Below are 17,851 nucleotides of genomic sequence, written 5' to 3' on the forward strand. Positions count from 1 at the left end.
AAATAAAAATTTGAAGTTGTGCATATATATATAGCATAACCTAGAATAGCTCAACTCATTATACAACAAAGGAAAATACAAATATTGATATATAAACTGACTGTGCGACCAGCTAACTCTTTAATTAGGCGAGATCTTAAGTTCAAATCCCCTCCTTTAGATGATTAAAAAAAAAAAAAAAAGAGAGAAACGACTCAAGTGCGAAGTCTGCAATGTAAATGCTTGCAAATGCGGTGTTTTATGCAGGGGTGGGCAAACGAGCCCTGGGCCCGTGGGTAAGGGCGGGTATTAGCGGTTCGGGGCGGGTCCATATTATTTTATTTTATATACAAAACGGGGTGGGGCGGGTAGGGTCTAAGTGAACAGAGGGGTGGGCCGGATCCAATTTTCTGAAGTCACGAGCCCCCGGTCCGAACCATATCCAATAAACCTCACACACACACACACACACACACACACACACACTCTCACACACACACACACACACACTCTCTCTCTCAAATCTCACACATATGACATCTTTCTCGAAGACTCTCCTGGACGTCCTCCCTCTCGATCTCTCTCCCCCAAAGTCCAGACTAACTCTTATCCCTCTCGATTCTTAGTCCCCTCTCCCACTGAAGTCGAGTTCTCTTGTGAACACCACCATCGCCTTCGCCTCTTCCCAAACGTGATCACCCAAGGTCTTGTGAACCATCAACACCACCTTAGGCAGCCAATGTTAGTGATGCAGACATGCATGTCACCATGTCTGATAAGCAAGTGGCTGGCAGACATCATAAGGGATTTGCTACTAAATAAAACTCTACGAAAGATCGCCCACGTGTTGCGACCCTCATCATTACCATTGTCGAAAACACCACCATCATCCTGCGATTCAAAATATCATATCATCTTCTCTCAAATTAAGGTAATTTCTAAATTAGGGTTTTTGAATTATCTGGTTTTTGAGTTAAGAGATTTAGGACTTTTGAATTAGGATTTTTGAAATTTCTGGGTTACTGAATTTAGGAATATAATTTCTAAATTTTTTGGATTTAATTGGTTTTGGTTTTGATTTTAGTTTAGCTTTGGAAGATCATGTTGTAAAGGATCTTGCTGGACTTGTTAAAGTCTTCTTTTTATCCACTTTGGGGGCTCGATTTTGCTTGATTTCAGGCCACTGATGGCAGCAGAGGCGGAGGATGCAGCGGCAGAGGATGCAACAACAGATGATGCAGTGTAGGCTGTTAGGGTTTTTTCTGTTGGGCTTGGTTTTGTTGTCATTTGGAGGTCCATACTCCATACTTTTGTTGTTCAGTTTGTATTGAATGTGGGCCTCTCTCTTGTAAATGTAAATGTGTGTTGTTTGTAATAAAAAAAGCAATCCACTGTCAGACCCAACAAAAAAAACAAGGAAAAAAAAATTAATTGGACCCGTGGACCCGTCCCGAATTGGTCCGTTTGAAACAGGTCGGGTTAGATCTGGTTCCTAAACTCAAAATCCTCATACTCGGCCCGGCCCCGCCCGTTACATTTTAAAACAGATAGGTCCGATTCCTTCAAATTTGGGCCCAGCCCGTGCCCGTCCTAGTTTTATGCACTGGTCGACAAGCGAGTTGCGTGATGCAAAAAGTTAAAGAAATTCAGCATCTGTATAAGAAAAAAAACGATGTTGGTGTTGGAGGAGTTGGACCCTATAACCCTTTTTTTTTGGGTTATTGAAATTAAACCTTACAAGAAAAATGGGGCCGAACAGAAAAGACGCAAGTCACATGATCGCATCCAGCAAAAAAACTAGAGCTCTACAGGGCCAGTGCAGATCAGGCAAATTTCAACTCCAGCACCTCAACTGTCATGGAGTGTAAGCGATGGCAGGTTCTATTCCTCCCTTTGAGAAACCACTCAAATACCCCGTCTAAATTTGCATCGAAAACCCTGATCGCGGCTACTTGATTCGTGACCTCAGCGAGAGCGTAGTCTATCATCTCGCACAAACTACAAATGAAAGGGGTTGGTTGATTCATGTCAAAGAAGGAAATGGGGTAACAATATAACTCGCGCTTCTGCACAGTGCCGGTGGTTTCGAGCAGCTTATCGGCCAAAGTCGACTTGTCATGGTCGATGTGGGCGATGATGCAGAGGTTCCTGATGTGGGAAATGGGGACCTTGGAGAGGCGGTCATGGCCGAGCTGGAAAATGGGTTGGGTGCCGGTGGACTGGCAGAGCACATGGTGGAGGCTGTGACGGCGGGGGCGGGAGGTTTTGGAGAGGTGGAGGAGGGGTTTGGAGTGAGAGTAGAGAGAGGAGGAAGGCAAGAAGGAGGTGGTGGTCCTGGGCTGGGAGCGTTGGGGGGTGGTGGTGGTTGTGGATAGGAGGAAGGTTTGAGCAGAGAGGTCTGCAGCCATGGCGGAGAAGCTATGGCGTTGGATTGAATTGTATGAATGGCTTGGGCCAAGAGCTTGTTTTGGATTGGATTTATTGACCAATGGTGTGGCCCATGTAAAAACTATTTTCTTTTTTATTTTTTTTAATGAGAAATAAATAAAAAATTAAAGGGAAAAATTTAGTAACGCCTTGTAAACTTTGGACAAAGTTCTATTTTGCTATTTGAACTTTTAATTTGGTTTTGAGCATCTTTTTAAACTTTTAATTCGTGTCATTATCCTCGCAACCATAAATCACCAAAAAAATTTTAATTGAATATACAGAGCTTTTAATTCGTGCTAATACCCATGCTGCTGTTTATTTCTCTACTTCTTTCTTATAAACAGCGGTATGCTACACCTAAGAGCATCGTGTTAAAAATATAATGATCGATCCTCAACTTGGACTTGGTTATCAAGTTAAAAAAGAAGTCATGACTATATAAAGTCATCATTGACACGAGAAATTTTTCATTGTGTTGGGAATAGAAGCGACAAATTAATTCATTGGTTATTAATGAGTACATTAAGATCCGTTTAATTTGATATCAATATAATATCGAGATGAGATTGGTAGTGGTGATAAAAGTGTAAGATGAAAACAAACTAAATGAGTCTTGATGGGTACGCATTAACAACCCAATGGGTTGATATGCCACCTTTAGCTTGAAACATGGTCTGGTATAACAAGTGTCATAACACAATTGGCTGGAAGCTTGAAAAAAATTGTATTATGGCATTTGGTTTAGACTTCACCCATGTCGGAAAAACACTTAGGGATGTGCTATCCACACACCCCTTTTTACTTCATACACACCTTCTTAATTTGTAGCCGTCGGATCGACTAAATTAAAGAAGATCAAAGGATATAAATTAATAAAAGATGTGTGAGAAGTAAAAAGAGGTGTGTGAATAGCACACACCCCCCCCCCCCCCGGCCCCGCCCCCAAACACTTAAATTTTGGTTGAAATCGACAGATTTCTTCTATATTTCTGATATATCAGTTAAACATTGGAGAAACTTTCATATTTCGTTTAAATCAATGTTTGACATCCCCAATGGTACATTCTAAATTTTCATGTTTTTGAGCAAATTTTCATAATTTCTATTGAAAACAACTGATATGAAAACATCAAAGTTTATACTTTGGTTAGGATGAAGTATAAATAGTTAATTTCATGTCACATTGATTTTTCAAAGGAATGAAATTCACCATAGCATCTCTGAGCTAAAAAATAGTAGATAATCGTGGTTTGACACCGGTTGTTCCTTTAAAAAAAAAAATACAAAAGTGTGATAAAAAGTTAAAAAGTGACAGACATCAATTTCTATCAAAAAAATAAAGACAGACATCAATTTCTAACAATTTGAGGCTCAAACTTCTGAAAGAGAAATACATCAAAACTGGCTTGGAAATTTTTTGATTGTTGAGACTTGAGAGAGAGAGGGGCTTCAGAAAAACTTATGAACTTGCGAATCGAAAGCCAGAGGCGTGATGACTTCATATCCTTTCTCTGAAGGATGGTAGCTGTCCCAGAATATGTATTTCGACGAATAATTGCAGGTTCCCGGAGAGTAACGTGTACACAGAATGCTAACCTCAACGTTTCCCGTCCCACAGCATCCTCGATTGATCACTTCAAATCCTGAAACCATATAGAAAATCATTGTACCAACCTTATGATCCATATGCGTTGTGGAATTTTTGTTTTTTCCGAGACAATGACGATGACTAAAAAAGTGAATTTTAGACTATCGATCTTGTTTGGTTCACATTCAAAATGTTTGGTCTTAGATTCACTGTATGACAACTTAAATCTTTGCGTGGTAAGAGAATATTGTTGGTAACTCATATATGAGAAATTGATGTATTTTTGCAAATTGCTATTTCCGAAATTGACCAAGATGGTGATTTACCATATTGAGTAGGGTTTTGGATGAGGGAAAGCAATGTGTTGTAGATATCGAGGTAGACAAGCCTTGCTTCTGGCAGCCTCCTATTGAAGGCATCTATTTGGGCAGAGAGCTTGGAGTTGAAGAGACTTGCTGCTTGGTTGGCAGTCTCCGAGCACCCTCTGTCTATGCCTCCACTCAGTGTTCTCAGTGACGGTACACACCCGATGGCTGGCAGACTTACAACTCCAATTCTTCTTGCTCCGAGTCCATATAGTTCCTGCAGTTCCATTTTTTCCCCACATTAAAAAATAGCAAGGTACGACGTAGTGTGTCACGCTTTAACCATCTCTGCTACAACTCAGAGCAGCTTCTTCATACAATCCCAATTACTTGGCACCCAAGATTCAAGAATGAAAAAGATACGCATGGGTGAGCTCATCTATGGAACTTGGGATGCCGAAATATGCGGCAGATCGACAATTGTTACTCTTCTGAGGTGGCTAGTTCTGATGAAAATTTTGTATTTTTGTTTGAGCAATATTCTAGTCTAATCTACACTACGGGGAGGGGGATTCAAACTTGGGTGCAAAAGGGGGAAGCACATTGCTCTAACAAACTGGACTACGTTTAGCTAGGTCTGAAATTCTGATGGATCCCAAGCTTATGTGCATCTCAGGATGCAGGGCATTGCAAATTTAGTACTTCATGGCTACATAAGTGGTAATGCACGACTACCAAACCATTTATTTTTCTAGTGCTGACATTCACGAATTGCAATTGTTCGATGTTTACCTGAAAGAAACTTGAAGCCGATTTAACCATGAGATCGGTATACGCTGGAATGTCATAGTGAGGTCTTCTTAGTGGTGTAGATAAATAAGTATTCGCAATGTCGTTACTCCCTGTGCACACAATGTATATGCTTTTCGATACTATAGTCGCCGTTCTCTCCTTCCCAACGGCTGCATTTATCTTGCTTATGTATTTTTTGAACAAGTCTAGTTGATCTGATAGAGATAAGACAGACTGATAGAAACAAAATTAACAGAAAGAAGGGATGAAATAGTAAATAGAAAAGAGGGGGTTATATTTATTTACCACGATTTTGGGAGTGAGGGGATCATATCCTGAGCCACCTGAGGCAAAACTTACACCAGTAAGTAGGTCTTGAATCTTCAGATTTGAGTCCAAATAAGCTGGCAAAATCTTCTTCACTCCAACTGATTCAGCTGAAATATTTTTGAAGGGTTAATCATTTTCACAGTTTTGTTGAGCCAGTACTTGGATCTAACTGAAGACTTAGCACAAAACCGTGCACAATCGCGTTTTAGGATTCATACAGCCGACCCCATTTAGTGGGATACGGCTGGTTGTTGTTGTTGTTGGTTGAGCCAGTAGAGCTAGTAAAAAGTAAGAAACAACAGCGACAATAGTTAGATTACCTATCAAGTCTGAGGGGACTCTGCCATTGCTAAACCTTCCAGTAGGCCTTTTTCCTACAAAGTCCCTCCCATAAGGTGGGAAATTGCATTTGACTATCGTGCCAATATTGTTGTTGTTTCCCGGATCCACTATTGAATCTCCAAAAACAATCACTGCCGGAATCTTTTCGTTGTTTGGTAGGTCTACAGCAGCTGCATTGCGGTACAAGAATAAGACTATGGTGATTGTTATAAGTTCGAGAGAAGATTTAGATGATGAAGGAAGAAGTTTTGGGGAGAGGAAGTTCATTGCCTTGGTGGGTGAAAATATACACTGCATGTTTAAGTTTTCATAGGTGTTTTTAAGCATTTGTGTAAGTATGTGGCTAGCGCAATAATTGGCTCAAACATTTTAGCTTTTAGTAGTTGTTAGTTAGGGTTCGGTTTAATTCGAGGGGACGTATTAATTGGGTGAGCTAGAAATCCACTTCTTTCAACTGTTGTCTCATAGGCAACAGATGCAAAATTTCCTCACGGCATTGCAAACTAAGAGTTTGATAATTCAAAAGAGAAATTCCGTGAAATATTACTAGACTAATAGTTATAAACTTCTTTCATGTTGCAAACGCGTCTGCTGTATAACTCGCATTTTCAAAGTCAAGGCTTCAGATGGTCCAAAAAGAAAGAAATAAGGTCATCTCCAACCAAAGGCTAGCCAGATGACTCATTTTAACCCTCTGGTCTTACAAGAAATTAATATTTTAATGAACAATGGAAGACCATATTTCTTACCATCTCTAACCGAGGGCCAAAGGGCTCGTTTTAGCCTTGTCACAAAAAATCATCTCCAACGGCCATAGGGTAAAACATAATTTTTATGTTGTTTAATGTTATTTAATGTTATTTAATATTATTTAATATTATTTAATGTTGTTTCATGTTACTTAATGTTATGTAATGTTTAATGGTTTAGCAAGTTATAGAAAAAAAAAAAAGAATTTTTACAATTTTTAAAACAAATTTTGTAAAAAATAATAATAATAATAATAATAATAACGATTATTTGATGTTAGCCAATTAACGTTGGTTTTCAAATTCTGGCCCAGCTGGCTGGCTCCTTTGGGCCAACCGGTTGGCCCTTTGGCCCTTTTTTGTCGAGTGGGGCCCACGAGCCCTTTGGCCTGGCCCTCAGTTAGAGATGATTTTTAGGTTATTTTCAACCCTCTAGCCCTATGAACCCTTCGGTTGGAGATGGCCTAAAACAGTCAAAGGTTTTTGCAGCTGCATAAATTCTATCTTATCAGAAGAAGAAAAAATGGTGCTGCTTATTTCCTTCGTCGCTGGTTTGCAGTCAAATTTTCACACCATACTGTGATCAGAAATCATCTAACCTTCATTTTATATTATGTATATGGTTTGGCTAATTATTGTTTAGTGATTAATCACTTTTTGAACAGTAAATGTATATATCCAACTGCTTTTTTACCATCAGCACATAGTACTGCTGCAAATGTTTTGCATCCATCTATATTCAATACTCTTGGATTTTTAGTTCAAGAACTAAAACTCAAGTTCAACTAAAGTTTAGGAATTAGTGATCCAATTTTGTCATATAGTTATAAAGCAAATGTGTGATTTTTAACTTAAGTCTCTAAGCATCTATAAGTGTGGAACAAACTATCCAAATATTGTTGTTGTACGTATTGCTTTTGGTGCTTTGCAACTTGTTTTTCCTCTTTTATGATGTCTGTTTTTTCTTTTCTTTTTTTCTAGCATATTACTTTGGTGTTTTGCAACTTGTTTTGCAGGTCTAGATCTTCTAGATTTTTTTTTATAGAGGGTTTTAGGCTTTACGTCCCCTTCTTTTCCTGTATTTTTATTTGTTGGCTTAAGAAGGGTCAGGTTTATGTCTCTCCTCTTTTCTTATATTTTTCACCTTCTTTTTTTTTTTTTTTTTTTTTTTTTTGGTATTATGAGGGGTAATTTTATGTATCTCTGACTAGGTATAACTTTCTTTTTCGAATTTAATAAATTTTCTCTTGTACAGTCGAAGTTTTCCAAATAAAAATTTGTAGTTGTACATAGAGCACAACCTTAAATAGCTCAACTCATTATACAACAAAGGAAAATATAAATATTGATATATAAACTGATTGTGTGACCAACTAACTCTTTAATTCGGCGAGATCTTAACTTCAAATCCCCTTCTTTAGATAATAAAAAAACAGGAGAGAAACTACTCAAGTGCGAAGTCGGCAATGTAAATGCTTGCAAACGCAGTGTTTTATGCACTGGTCGACAAGCGAGTTGCGCAATGCAAAAAGTTCAAGAAATTCGGCATCTCTATAAGAAAAAAGACGACGTTGGTGTTGGACCAACCCTATAACCCCTTTTCTTGGGTTATTGAACTTAAACCTTACAAGAAAAATGGGGCCGAACAGAAAAGAAGTAAGTCACGTGATCGCATCTAGTAAATAAACTAGAGCTCTACAGGGCCAGTGCAGATCAGGCAGATTTCGACTCCAGCATCTCTACTGTCATGGAGTGCAAGAGATGGCAGGTTCTATTCCTCCCTTTGAGAAACCACTCAAATACCCTGTCTAAATTTGCATCGAAAACCCTGATTCGTGACCTCAACAAGAGCGTAGTCTATCACCTCGCACAAACTACAAATGAAAGGGGTTGGTTGATTCATGTCAAAGAAGGAAATGGGGGAACAATATAACGCGGTTGTTACTTCCGCTCTCTCAACTTGTCGTAGGACGATTGCCCGAATCATTCCCAAAGACAAAGGTATTCAACTTATTGGAATTTTTAGTGTTTTTAGAGTGTATGGCATCGACCAGGGTTGTTGGAGTACTAGGGGTTATGATAAGGTCGACTTGGGCTGAAATCTCGATTTATTCCCTGCGGTCATGGTGGTTAAGTGGTCATGGAAATATAACACCTTGGAACATTCAGTTTTGACCCTAAAAAGAGCATAAAAGTTCCTAAGCTGGATCGTGAATTATGAAGACGTTATTTTTTTTTATCAAGAAAAAGAAAAATTTTATGTTGTCCGCAGCTATGGAACATGTTATGGTTGATTATTGTCTGAATGTGATAATGGTTGTATCGATGCCGACACTATGTTTGTTCTGGGGCTTGTCACAAGAAGAGTATGGTGGAATCGTTGGGGGAGCTTCTTTTAATTGTCGTTTTCTGCATGGCAACCTGCGGAGAATTATATAACATCGTATAACAGTTGATATGAAGTACAAAAACTTTAAAGGATCTTACCAAACTATTCCCATTCTGGTATCTGTTACACTCTGAATTAACTAATTGTTTCTGATGTATCTTCTACATTTAAAGACTCCACGATGCCGTCTCCATTTTTGGTTTCTATTTTGAATTCAGACTACGCAATTTCGTGCATGTTTCTGGTTCTACTTTGACATTTGAATTCAAACTCTATGCAGTGTATGTTTTTGGTTCTGTTTTTATATTTGGATCCAAGCTGTGCAATAAATGTCTATTTTTTTGTTCTACTTTTACATTTGAATTCAGACTCTTGCAATGCAGTTTCTAGTTTTGTAGTCCTATTTTCCTATGGATTTTGCCTTCCACCATTCCAAACACAAATTTAATTACAAAATTCAGTAGCAAAAATGACCTAAAATTCGAAGCACGAATTTTTCAGATTTGATCCTTCCATGACGTCTTCTAAACCTCATTGATACTCAAGTTCCACTTGTGCGGCCCTAGCCTCAACAAACTTTCTTCTAGAAACTCTCTTCGGCACAACAGTTGATATGTGACCACTCATTCCCAAACCACGCCGCACCATCCGCCCTACAGTCTCGTTGAGGTCATTGATGGTTCTAGAAAGAATTGTGTCAATTACGATGTTGTGGTCGCTGTTTGACTGAGCAATTGGGATCTAGTTCTACTTGCCGTCATCAATGGGCAATGACTTCTTCTTCATCGGAGAGAAGATGAGAGACATAGGAAGAGAGGAGGACGGGAAAGAGTGAAGAGAGAGAAATGGGAAGGAAAGCTAAGATAAAAGGGAGTAGATAAACACAAAAGAGAGAACAATGAGAGCATAAAAGCAATAAATTGAACTGAGAGAATGATAGATTAGTTATTTTCTAACTAGTCTCAATCACGTGATATGTTTCATTGATTTATGTATAATTATTATAAAAATTTATAACTTTTATATCCAAAACAAAAATTAACTATTAATATATGGCTAATTAGTAAATATTCTCAATTGACGTAATATGAAGGCCTTATGCGTATGATTTAGGGTTTGAATTCCTGTCGACTATACTGATTGCAACTCAGCACCAAACAAGGGACAATTATTGACCATTCTATTAATTAATTATGAAACATGGCAATCAACTCCATCGTGTGGACACGATTAGGACAGAATACCCAAAAGACAACCTTCACTTTTGTTGAAGAGGGAGGTCGCTTGTTCTAGTTCAGAAAATATCCTTTAATCATGGTCATTCATCGTACATTGTATTATCAATTTTTGTTATGTACTATTTATATTTAGTTTTAAATCTTAAATTTTAAATGATTTCTGACTACATAATGTACGATAAACGATCATGATTACAGAATTTTCCGGACCCCCAGAAAAAAGGATCTCATGAGGATCATTTTCCTTCTAGTTCTGTGTAATAATTTTTAGGTCAAATCAAATAATTGATAAGCCGGTTTTCATTTAATTGAATCCGATAATGCAGATCAATATGGATGTTGTTCGTATTTACAAAGACAAAGTTATAACTTTATACTGTCAATTATTTTTAATCCGATAATCAAATTATGAAACGACGGAAATTGCATATTTATGTCAACTATTTTTACAGGTATGTATATTTGAATATTTCAACCACATTGAAAATGTTGTGTTGGAAATTACAAGGACATTATTATATTCTTCTAAGAAGCACGTAAACAACTAGATTGAGGCACGGGTATCTTGCTCTCTTTAAGAAGATTAAAGCCCACTAAGGTTTAATAATTTATCCACGAACTGTTACAACAGTATATATTTTGACTTGTCCCTTCAAAACAACCCAGGTGAAATGTTGTGTGATTCAAACCTATCTACACAAAGGGAAGAGTCCAAAGCTCCATCACACGAACACCCTTCTTTAGCCATTAAGTAGAATGAAAAAGATGGAGTAATGAAGTAGAAAAGATTGGGTGGTGGATAATAAATGAAAAGATGATGGAGAATGCTACTAACTTTAAGTTTAATAAACACAAATTAACAAAACAAAAGTTATAAGAGCTATATTATATGAAAGGTTAAAGACTCCATCTTAATTTTCACTGACAACAAATAATAACGATCATCTTAATTTTCCACTAAGTAACGACAAATAATGACAATTATAATTTATTCATTTAATATTAAAAAATGCACCAACACGTTGCAGATTATGAGGGTGAATCTCTTTGGAACCTTAATTGGCTCACAAGACATGTTTTTAGAAATTGGATTTCTAATCCGTTTATTACGTACAAATCTGAAGGCTATAAATCCATATTTCTTCTTTTTGTTCACACACCGTAAGATTGTATTAACAATTTTGTGCACATTAATACAATCGAAAAGTACGACACTGAAGACAATAAAGAATAGGAGAAATACAACACGTTAAGCTGGCTTGCCAATTTATTGATTGTTGAGACTTGAAACTTGAGACTTGAGAGACTGAGAAGCTGATGATCAGAAGAATTTACGAATTTGCGTATCGAAAACCAGAGGGACAAGGATCTCATATGTCTTCTCTGTGGGATGATAGCTGTCCCAGAATATGTATTTCGATGAATCATTGCAGGTTCCCGGAGAATAACGAGTACACAGGACGCTAACCTCGATGTTTCCTGTTCCACAGCAGCCCTCATTCACCACTTCAAATCCTGAATCCATGTATAAGTACCTTAGATTCACAGTTTAACATTACCCGTAAACTTAGTTGGTGTATCACTAATTTGAAATTAAACAAATATGACGATCCTACCATATTGAGTAGGGTTTTGGATGAGGGAAAGCAATGTGTAGTAGATATCAAGGTAGACTACCCTCGCTTGTGGAAGCCTCTTATTGAAGGCATCTATTTTGGCCGAGAGCTTGGAGTTGAAGAGGCGGGCCGCTTGGTTAGCAGTCTCGGAGCAATCCCTATTTATGCCTCTACCCAGTGTTCTCTGTGACGGCACACACCCGATTGCCGGCAGATTTATTACTCCAATTCTTCTTGCTCCGAGTCCATAAAGTTCCTGCAGCCCATTTTTTCCCACATTAAAATAAGGGCAAAAAGTAAAGCACACTTTAATCCTTGATCTCAATTACTTGGAAGCAAAGTTTCAAGAACGAAAAATTCATTTTCCCATGCTGACTTTTGCAATTCTTCGACGTTTACCTGTAAGAAACTTGAAGCTGAGTTAATCATGAGATCGGTATACGCTGGAATGTCATAGTAAGGTCTCCTCACTGGTGTAGAGAAATAAGTATTTGCAATGTCGTCGCTTCCTATGCACAAAATGTATATGCTTTTTGATACTATAGTTGCCGCGCTCTCCTCCCCCGCCGCTGCAGTTATCTTGCGTATGTAATCTTTGAACAGGTCTAGTTGATCTGATAATGATAGGACAGACTGAAAGAAGCATAATTAACAGAAACCAAGGATGTATCAAATACTAAATAGTAAAAGATGGGAAGATATAATAATTATTTACCACAATTTGGGGAGTGAGAGGATCATATCCTGAACCACCTGAGGCAAAACTTACACCAGTAAGTAGGTCTTCAATCTTCAGATTTGGATCCAAATAAGCTGGTAAAATATTTTTCACTCCAACTGATTCAGCTGAAAAGTTTGGAACGGGTTAATTTTCTTACAGTTTGGTTAAGCCAGCAGCCGTAAAAAGTAAAAACAACGACAGTAGTAAGATTTACCTATCAAGTCTGAGGGAACTCTGCCATTACTAAACCTTCCAGTAGGCCGTTTTCCTATAAAGTCCCTCCCATAAGGTGGGAAGTTGCATTTGACTATAGTGCCAATATTGTCGTTGTTTCCAGGATCCACTATTGAATCTCCAAAAACAATCAGTGCCGGAATCTTTTCGTTGTTTGGTAGTTTCACAGCAGCAGCATGGCTGTAAAAGAACAAAACTATAACGAACGAAAGAAATTTGAGAGAAGATTTAGATGAAGGAAGAAGTTTTTGGGACAGAAAGTTCATTGTGTTAAGTGGATGAAAATACACTGCATGTTGAAGGCCTTTTAAGCATATGCTTACGTGAGTAGGTAGTTAGATATTTGCACAGAAGATGTATTTACTTTTTAGTAGTTGTTAGACGGAGACTGGTTTAATTCAACGTACACGGGAAGGTCATGATGACCGAAATTACAGGAAAGGGAGTCGAGGCTCTACCTACATAAATTTTCACATATAGCACCCATGCGCAGATGTTCTCTTGGGACAAGTGATTCTAAACGATTGAAAGCTCTTTTAGAAGAAAAAAAAAATTGGGTTTTAAAAACATTTAAAGTGTTTTTCCCATGATTAACTTGTATTTTTACTAAGAATTAATTTCAAAAACATTTTCTCTAAAAACGTTTTCAGTCATTTAAAAACACTTGCCAAACAAGCTCTTGGTCGACACGAATTAGTGACTGCTGCAATTCAAACCTCGTTGAGAGTACAATTACACGAAAAATGCTATTTCTCTTAATTTAAACTTGAACTGCTTCCTCTCTTCAACTTCCCTCGACAGCAACAAAGGTAAGTTCTTCCTGCAATTTTTGTTTCTGGGTTCCTTAAATTATGAGTATTTTTGTATGAAATTTGCTCTTCCTGTGCGCATATATTGTTGTTCCATGTTAAGCACCAAAGGGACGCAACTGAAATGTCTTCCATAATGGATTTAGCTTAACAACTGTGCTAGTTGGATTGAAAATTCATATTTTAACAAAAATTTCGAGGTCTAAGCATTTTTGAAAATTTGGATGGAAATTTCCTAGTTTTTTTTTTGTCAGACGATAAATTTGTTAGATTAAAGAGTTGACGATGTTCGAAACCACGCTATGATGCAAGAGTAATACTCTTCTCTACCACTGTGAAAGAGGGTCACCTACGGAAATTTCCAAGTTAAACATATTGTGTTAATACCATTTGAGGATACAATTTTCCAAAATTTGAAACCTTGATATTAACACAAAGCCAATCCTAGCCCAGGGCGGACACTTGGAGGCCCTAAAATGGTGGGTACACAAAAATTTAAAGTGGGCCCAACAAATTTAAAGAACCCTAATGGATCTTCATTCATGCTAGAACTAGAAACTCACCAAAGTTTCTCTAAAAAGTTCAAATAGTATTTATATTTTAATGTTATACAATATGTCCTACGTTTATTTAGTTTTTAATATTTCGGACTACTCAGCGTACAGAAAATAAACGTAAAAATTAGATTATCGAAGAAATACTATCTTTTTTTTCTTATTTACCAATTTAATGAATATAAAACTGGACTATTGAAGACTTACCCGTCCTACGCACTCAATACTACCACTTCAAAATCCAAACCTCACTCCGTACTACCCACGCCCATTTTTATCATTTACAATCTTTTCTCAATCTTAAATCATGAAAATAAGTAAATTAAAAAAATCAATGAACAAAAATTATTAAAAAAATATATAAAAAAGAAAACTTTCATGAAAAGGACTTTGACTAAATTTATCTTAATAAAAAAATCATGCTATAACTTTATTTAATGAAAAAAATTTAAATTTTAATAAAAAAGAACTCTTAAATTTTAATAAAAAGAACAAAAAAAAATTAAAATTTTAATGAAAAAGACATAATTTTAATATTTAAAATAAAATAACAAAAATGACGTGCGGACCCATGTGCCCCTCACACAAACTGTTTATGAAACTTACTACATTGTTTATGAAACTTAATGATACTACACTGTTTATGAAATTTACTACACTGTTTATGAAACTTAACAGTACTACAATGTTTATGAAACTCAACGATAATACACTGTTAATGAAACTTTCTACACTGTTTATGAAACTTAACGATACTACACAATTTATGAAACTTAACGGTAGATGCTTGTTCCAGATTTTCAAGTTCTTTTACCATAATGCAATAATATGATAAAAAAAAAAAATGATAGAGATCAACGTCCACGCCGTTAAAGTCATGCATGGCCAATAGCTAAATACCATTACTAGAAAAATGGGTGATGAGTCCAACAATGTTGTCAATGATGACCCCTAACCATCCTAACTCACACCTAACCGACTCCCTCCTAACCATACCGCCTCATATGTGATTCTGAATCAAACGGAACCCACTTCAATTTGAAATTTTAATTTTAGAGGAATAAAATATGATTGGATTATGTCAAAGGGTTATGCAATTGAAGGATTGGTTGGGTGCTCTTTGCAGGTGTCTTTAGTTAGGTGTTTTTTCTTTCTTTTTTCTTTCTTTTTTCTTCGTCTTCTTCTTTCTCTTGTCTTTATCATTAAATAAAGTTATAGAATAATTTTTTTTGTTAAAACTTAAAGTTTTGAAACCCTTTTTATTACTTTTTTTTTAAAAAAAAAAAAAAAAAAAAGGAAATTGCCGGTTTGCCTCCTAAACTACCACCTAACTTTCGATTTCCCCCTTGAACTTTTTAATTGGAAAATTAAGGACTTAAACTAATTTTTTTGGCCGATTTGCCCTACTGTTAATTTTTCATTCATTCCATCCAAATTTCTGTTAAATGGTAGCGTGTGCACAACAAGTGTGGGTAGTTCAGTCGTTTCATTCTTAGTTGTGTCTGAAGGTCTAGTGAAGTGACACTTTTGTCCACAAAGGAGAGTTACGTGATTTGCACATAATAAAAATTAACGTTAATTTGGATGAAATCTATGAAAATTAACGGTAGGGGGGAAATCTGCCAAAAAAATTAGTTTAAGTTCTTAATTTTCTAATTAAAAAGTTCGGGGAGAAATCAAAAGTTTAGTAATAGTTCAGAGAGAAAATTGATGGTTTACTAAAAAAAAAAAAAAAAAATGTAGATAGGACCCCTCGTTATATTGCACGGCGAGATAACTAGAAGTTTTGTAGTCTCTGCACTGTTTATAGATTGCCATGAAACTCAACCCAAAAATGTGATAAGCCCAAACCCAGCCCAGCAACAACGTGTAGATTCTAGATTACTCCACATTTATAAAGAGACAGGTGCCAACCATCTACAGCTACCACGCACAGCACAGCTTGGAGGGTCATGCTGATGTGTATATATATGTTGCAACCTGCAAGGCAAACTTTAGGGTTTTATAACTTCGTAAGCAGCATTGTCCCACTTTTTCTAGTTTTATCTTTGCACGTGTGTGTGGCAATGGGTTTTCTCAGTAAAGTCTCTGAGCTTGGAGAGTGGCATCGTAGTAGTAAAAAGCTCAAAAAGAACAAGCAATTGAAGGTAAGTGCTGCTATATTCCCACTTCTTCGTATAGTTTTTTACTTCAACGTTTGCAAGGACGATGGTTAGAAGGGGAGAATCGAACGCGATGCTCAAGTACATGCGATACTCTATATGTGGTCAATCGATGCATATATTTTTTTGTCTATTGTATAACGATAGTTGGAGAGGAAGAATCGAACATGGTGCTTGAGTAGAAGATACTCTAATACGATGTATATGGTTCTTTCATGTAATGAATATTATATGCCCGACATACTATATTTTTATTGATATAAGTGATCTATTTACTATTAGAGAAAATCGCGCTTTAAAGTGTATAGAGAATATTCCTTAATAATTATTTCGTTTTTCTAATTAATTGGATTTTTGTCACGAGTTTAATATTGATTATTGATCTATCGGAATTTAGTATATTTTTTATTATATAAAAAAGATATTAGGTTCGACTGTATATACTTGTAGCTCGTTCTGAACTATTTCAAATCCCTAACCCCAACTTATTTTTTTTTTTTATAAAAGTTAAATTGAATTTAGTACCAATTGGATAGAAACCCATTGGATGCAATATTAGTCTATAACCGTGCATTTTGTTTCTTTTTTTATTTATTTTTATTGTTATTTTTATATCAGACGGTGGAGATTAAAGTGAAGATGGACTGTGAAGGGTGCGAGAGAAGAGTGAAGAAATCAGTGCAAGGCATGAAAGGAGTCACGGAGGTTGAGGTGGACCCCAAGCAGAGCAAGCTCACTGTGATTGGCTATGTGGACCCCGACAAAGTCTTGCATCGTGTTAGGCATCGAACGGGGAAGAAGGCTGAGCTCTGGCCTTACGTGCCGTACGATGTCGTTCCGCATCCCTACGCCCCGGAGGCTTATGACAAGAAGGCCCCACCTGGGTACGTGCGGAACGTGCTGGTGGATCCCGAGGCTTCGGCTCTCGCACGTGCAAGCTCCACTGAAGTGAAGTATACGACGGCGTTTAGTGACGAGAATCCAAATGCGTGTGTCGTCATGTAGTCCAATGATATGCTGAAATTCCAATAGCACTTTTTTGAATAGTCGCTGTAAAAATTGCTTAAGAGTGTTTTGGAAATGAAAAAAGTTTGCCTGAAGTGTGAAGAAGGCAGAGAGAGGGAAAATTTTGGGTCTTATGGCACCATTGTGTGTGTTATCATCTCATATGAGTTCATCTTGTTCGAAAGCTGTGTCGGAGGCGACAAACACTGGACAACTTTAACAGAGTTTTGAACACTAAACAATTTTGATGATGTGGAAGGTGATTGAAATTGTTTGAAATCGTTTACAGGAGAGTTTAGGGCAATGAAAACGACATGATTTGTGAAGAGTTAACTGTTGTCGAAAAATGAAAAATTTTTAGTTGAAAAAAGAACTGTTGTTGACGGATTATTTATGACCCGATTTTAATGTAAGTATTTTTTAATTGATTTGGTTACAACCATTGAGATCAAATTCAACGGTCTATACTTGTCTGTACAAATGGACCTTAAAACTGGGTTCATTTGTAATAAGTGGCTTAGGCCCAAAGATACTGGGCTGAATTGGGATAGCAATTAAGTTGGACTGGACTAATTGTATTCCTACAGTAAACGGTCTGGGAGTGACAG

The 17,851-nt window shown here is 36.9% G+C and overlaps 3 protein-coding genes and 1 long non-coding RNA gene across 6 annotated transcripts; 2 read left to right on the forward strand and 2 right to left on the reverse strand.

Annotated features, from left to right (window-relative positions):
• Window positions 1-458: 458 nt before the first annotated feature.
• On the forward strand, window positions 459-1,376 carry LOC148698738 (uncharacterized). Of its 2 annotated transcripts, none has more exons than XR_015957474.1 (2): window positions 459-910; window positions 1,064-1,376. It is a non-coding gene; the product is annotated as an uncharacterized LOC148698738 (long non-coding RNA). The 2 variants fall into 2 exon arrangements; XR_015957473.1 differs by having other exon boundaries at window positions 1,159-1,376.
• A 2,186-nt stretch (window positions 1,377-3,562) lies between these two features.
• On the reverse strand, window positions 3,563-6,113 carry LOC137748267 (GDSL esterase/lipase EXL3). Its single transcript, XM_068488394.2, has 5 exons — window positions 5,745-6,113; window positions 5,401-5,531; window positions 5,095-5,328; window positions 4,324-4,579; window positions 3,563-4,052 (listed from the first exon to the last, which is right to left on the reverse strand). The coding sequence occupies exons 1-5, from the start codon at window positions 6,091-6,093 to the stop codon at window positions 3,859-3,861; spliced, it is 1,164 nt and encodes a 387-aa protein (XP_068344495.2). The 5' UTR covers window positions 6,094-6,113; the 3' UTR covers window positions 3,563-3,858.
• Window positions 6,114-11,117: 5,004 nt separating this feature from the next.
• LOC137748266 (GDSL esterase/lipase EXL3-like) lies at window positions 11,118-13,009 on the reverse strand. 2 transcript variants are annotated; one of them, XM_088687201.1, is made up of 5 exons: window positions 12,694-13,009; window positions 12,528-12,604; window positions 12,158-12,391; window positions 11,759-12,014; window positions 11,118-11,657 (listed from the first exon to the last, which is right to left on the reverse strand). In XM_088687201.1, exons 1-5 carry the CDS (start codon window positions 12,977-12,979, stop codon window positions 11,464-11,466), a joined length of 1,047 nt encoding a protein of 348 aa, XP_088543327.1. In that variant the 5' UTR covers window positions 12,980-13,009; the 3' UTR covers window positions 11,118-11,463. The 2 variants fall into 2 exon arrangements, with proteins under 2 accessions (XP_088543327.1, XP_088543321.1); XM_088687195.1 differs by having other exon boundaries at window positions 12,474-12,604; window positions 12,694-13,007.
• A 3,069-nt stretch (window positions 13,010-16,078) lies between these two features.
• LOC137746585 (heavy metal-associated isoprenylated plant protein 27) lies at window positions 16,079-17,365 on the forward strand. The gene is made up of 2 exons (XM_068486602.2): window positions 16,079-16,223; window positions 16,857-17,365. Exons 1-2 carry the CDS (start codon window positions 16,143-16,145, stop codon window positions 17,241-17,243), a joined length of 468 nt encoding a protein of 155 aa, XP_068342703.2. The 5' UTR covers window positions 16,079-16,142; the 3' UTR covers window positions 17,244-17,365.
• Window positions 17,366-17,851: the final 486 nt, after the last annotated feature.

The sequence above is a fragment of the Pyrus communis genome, chromosome 2, assembly GCF_041283825.1.
Source record: "Pyrus communis isolate YQ-2024b chromosome 2, ASM4128382v1, whole genome shotgun sequence".
NCBI classification, from domain to species: domain Eukaryota; kingdom Viridiplantae; phylum Streptophyta; class Magnoliopsida; order Rosales; family Rosaceae; genus Pyrus; species Pyrus communis.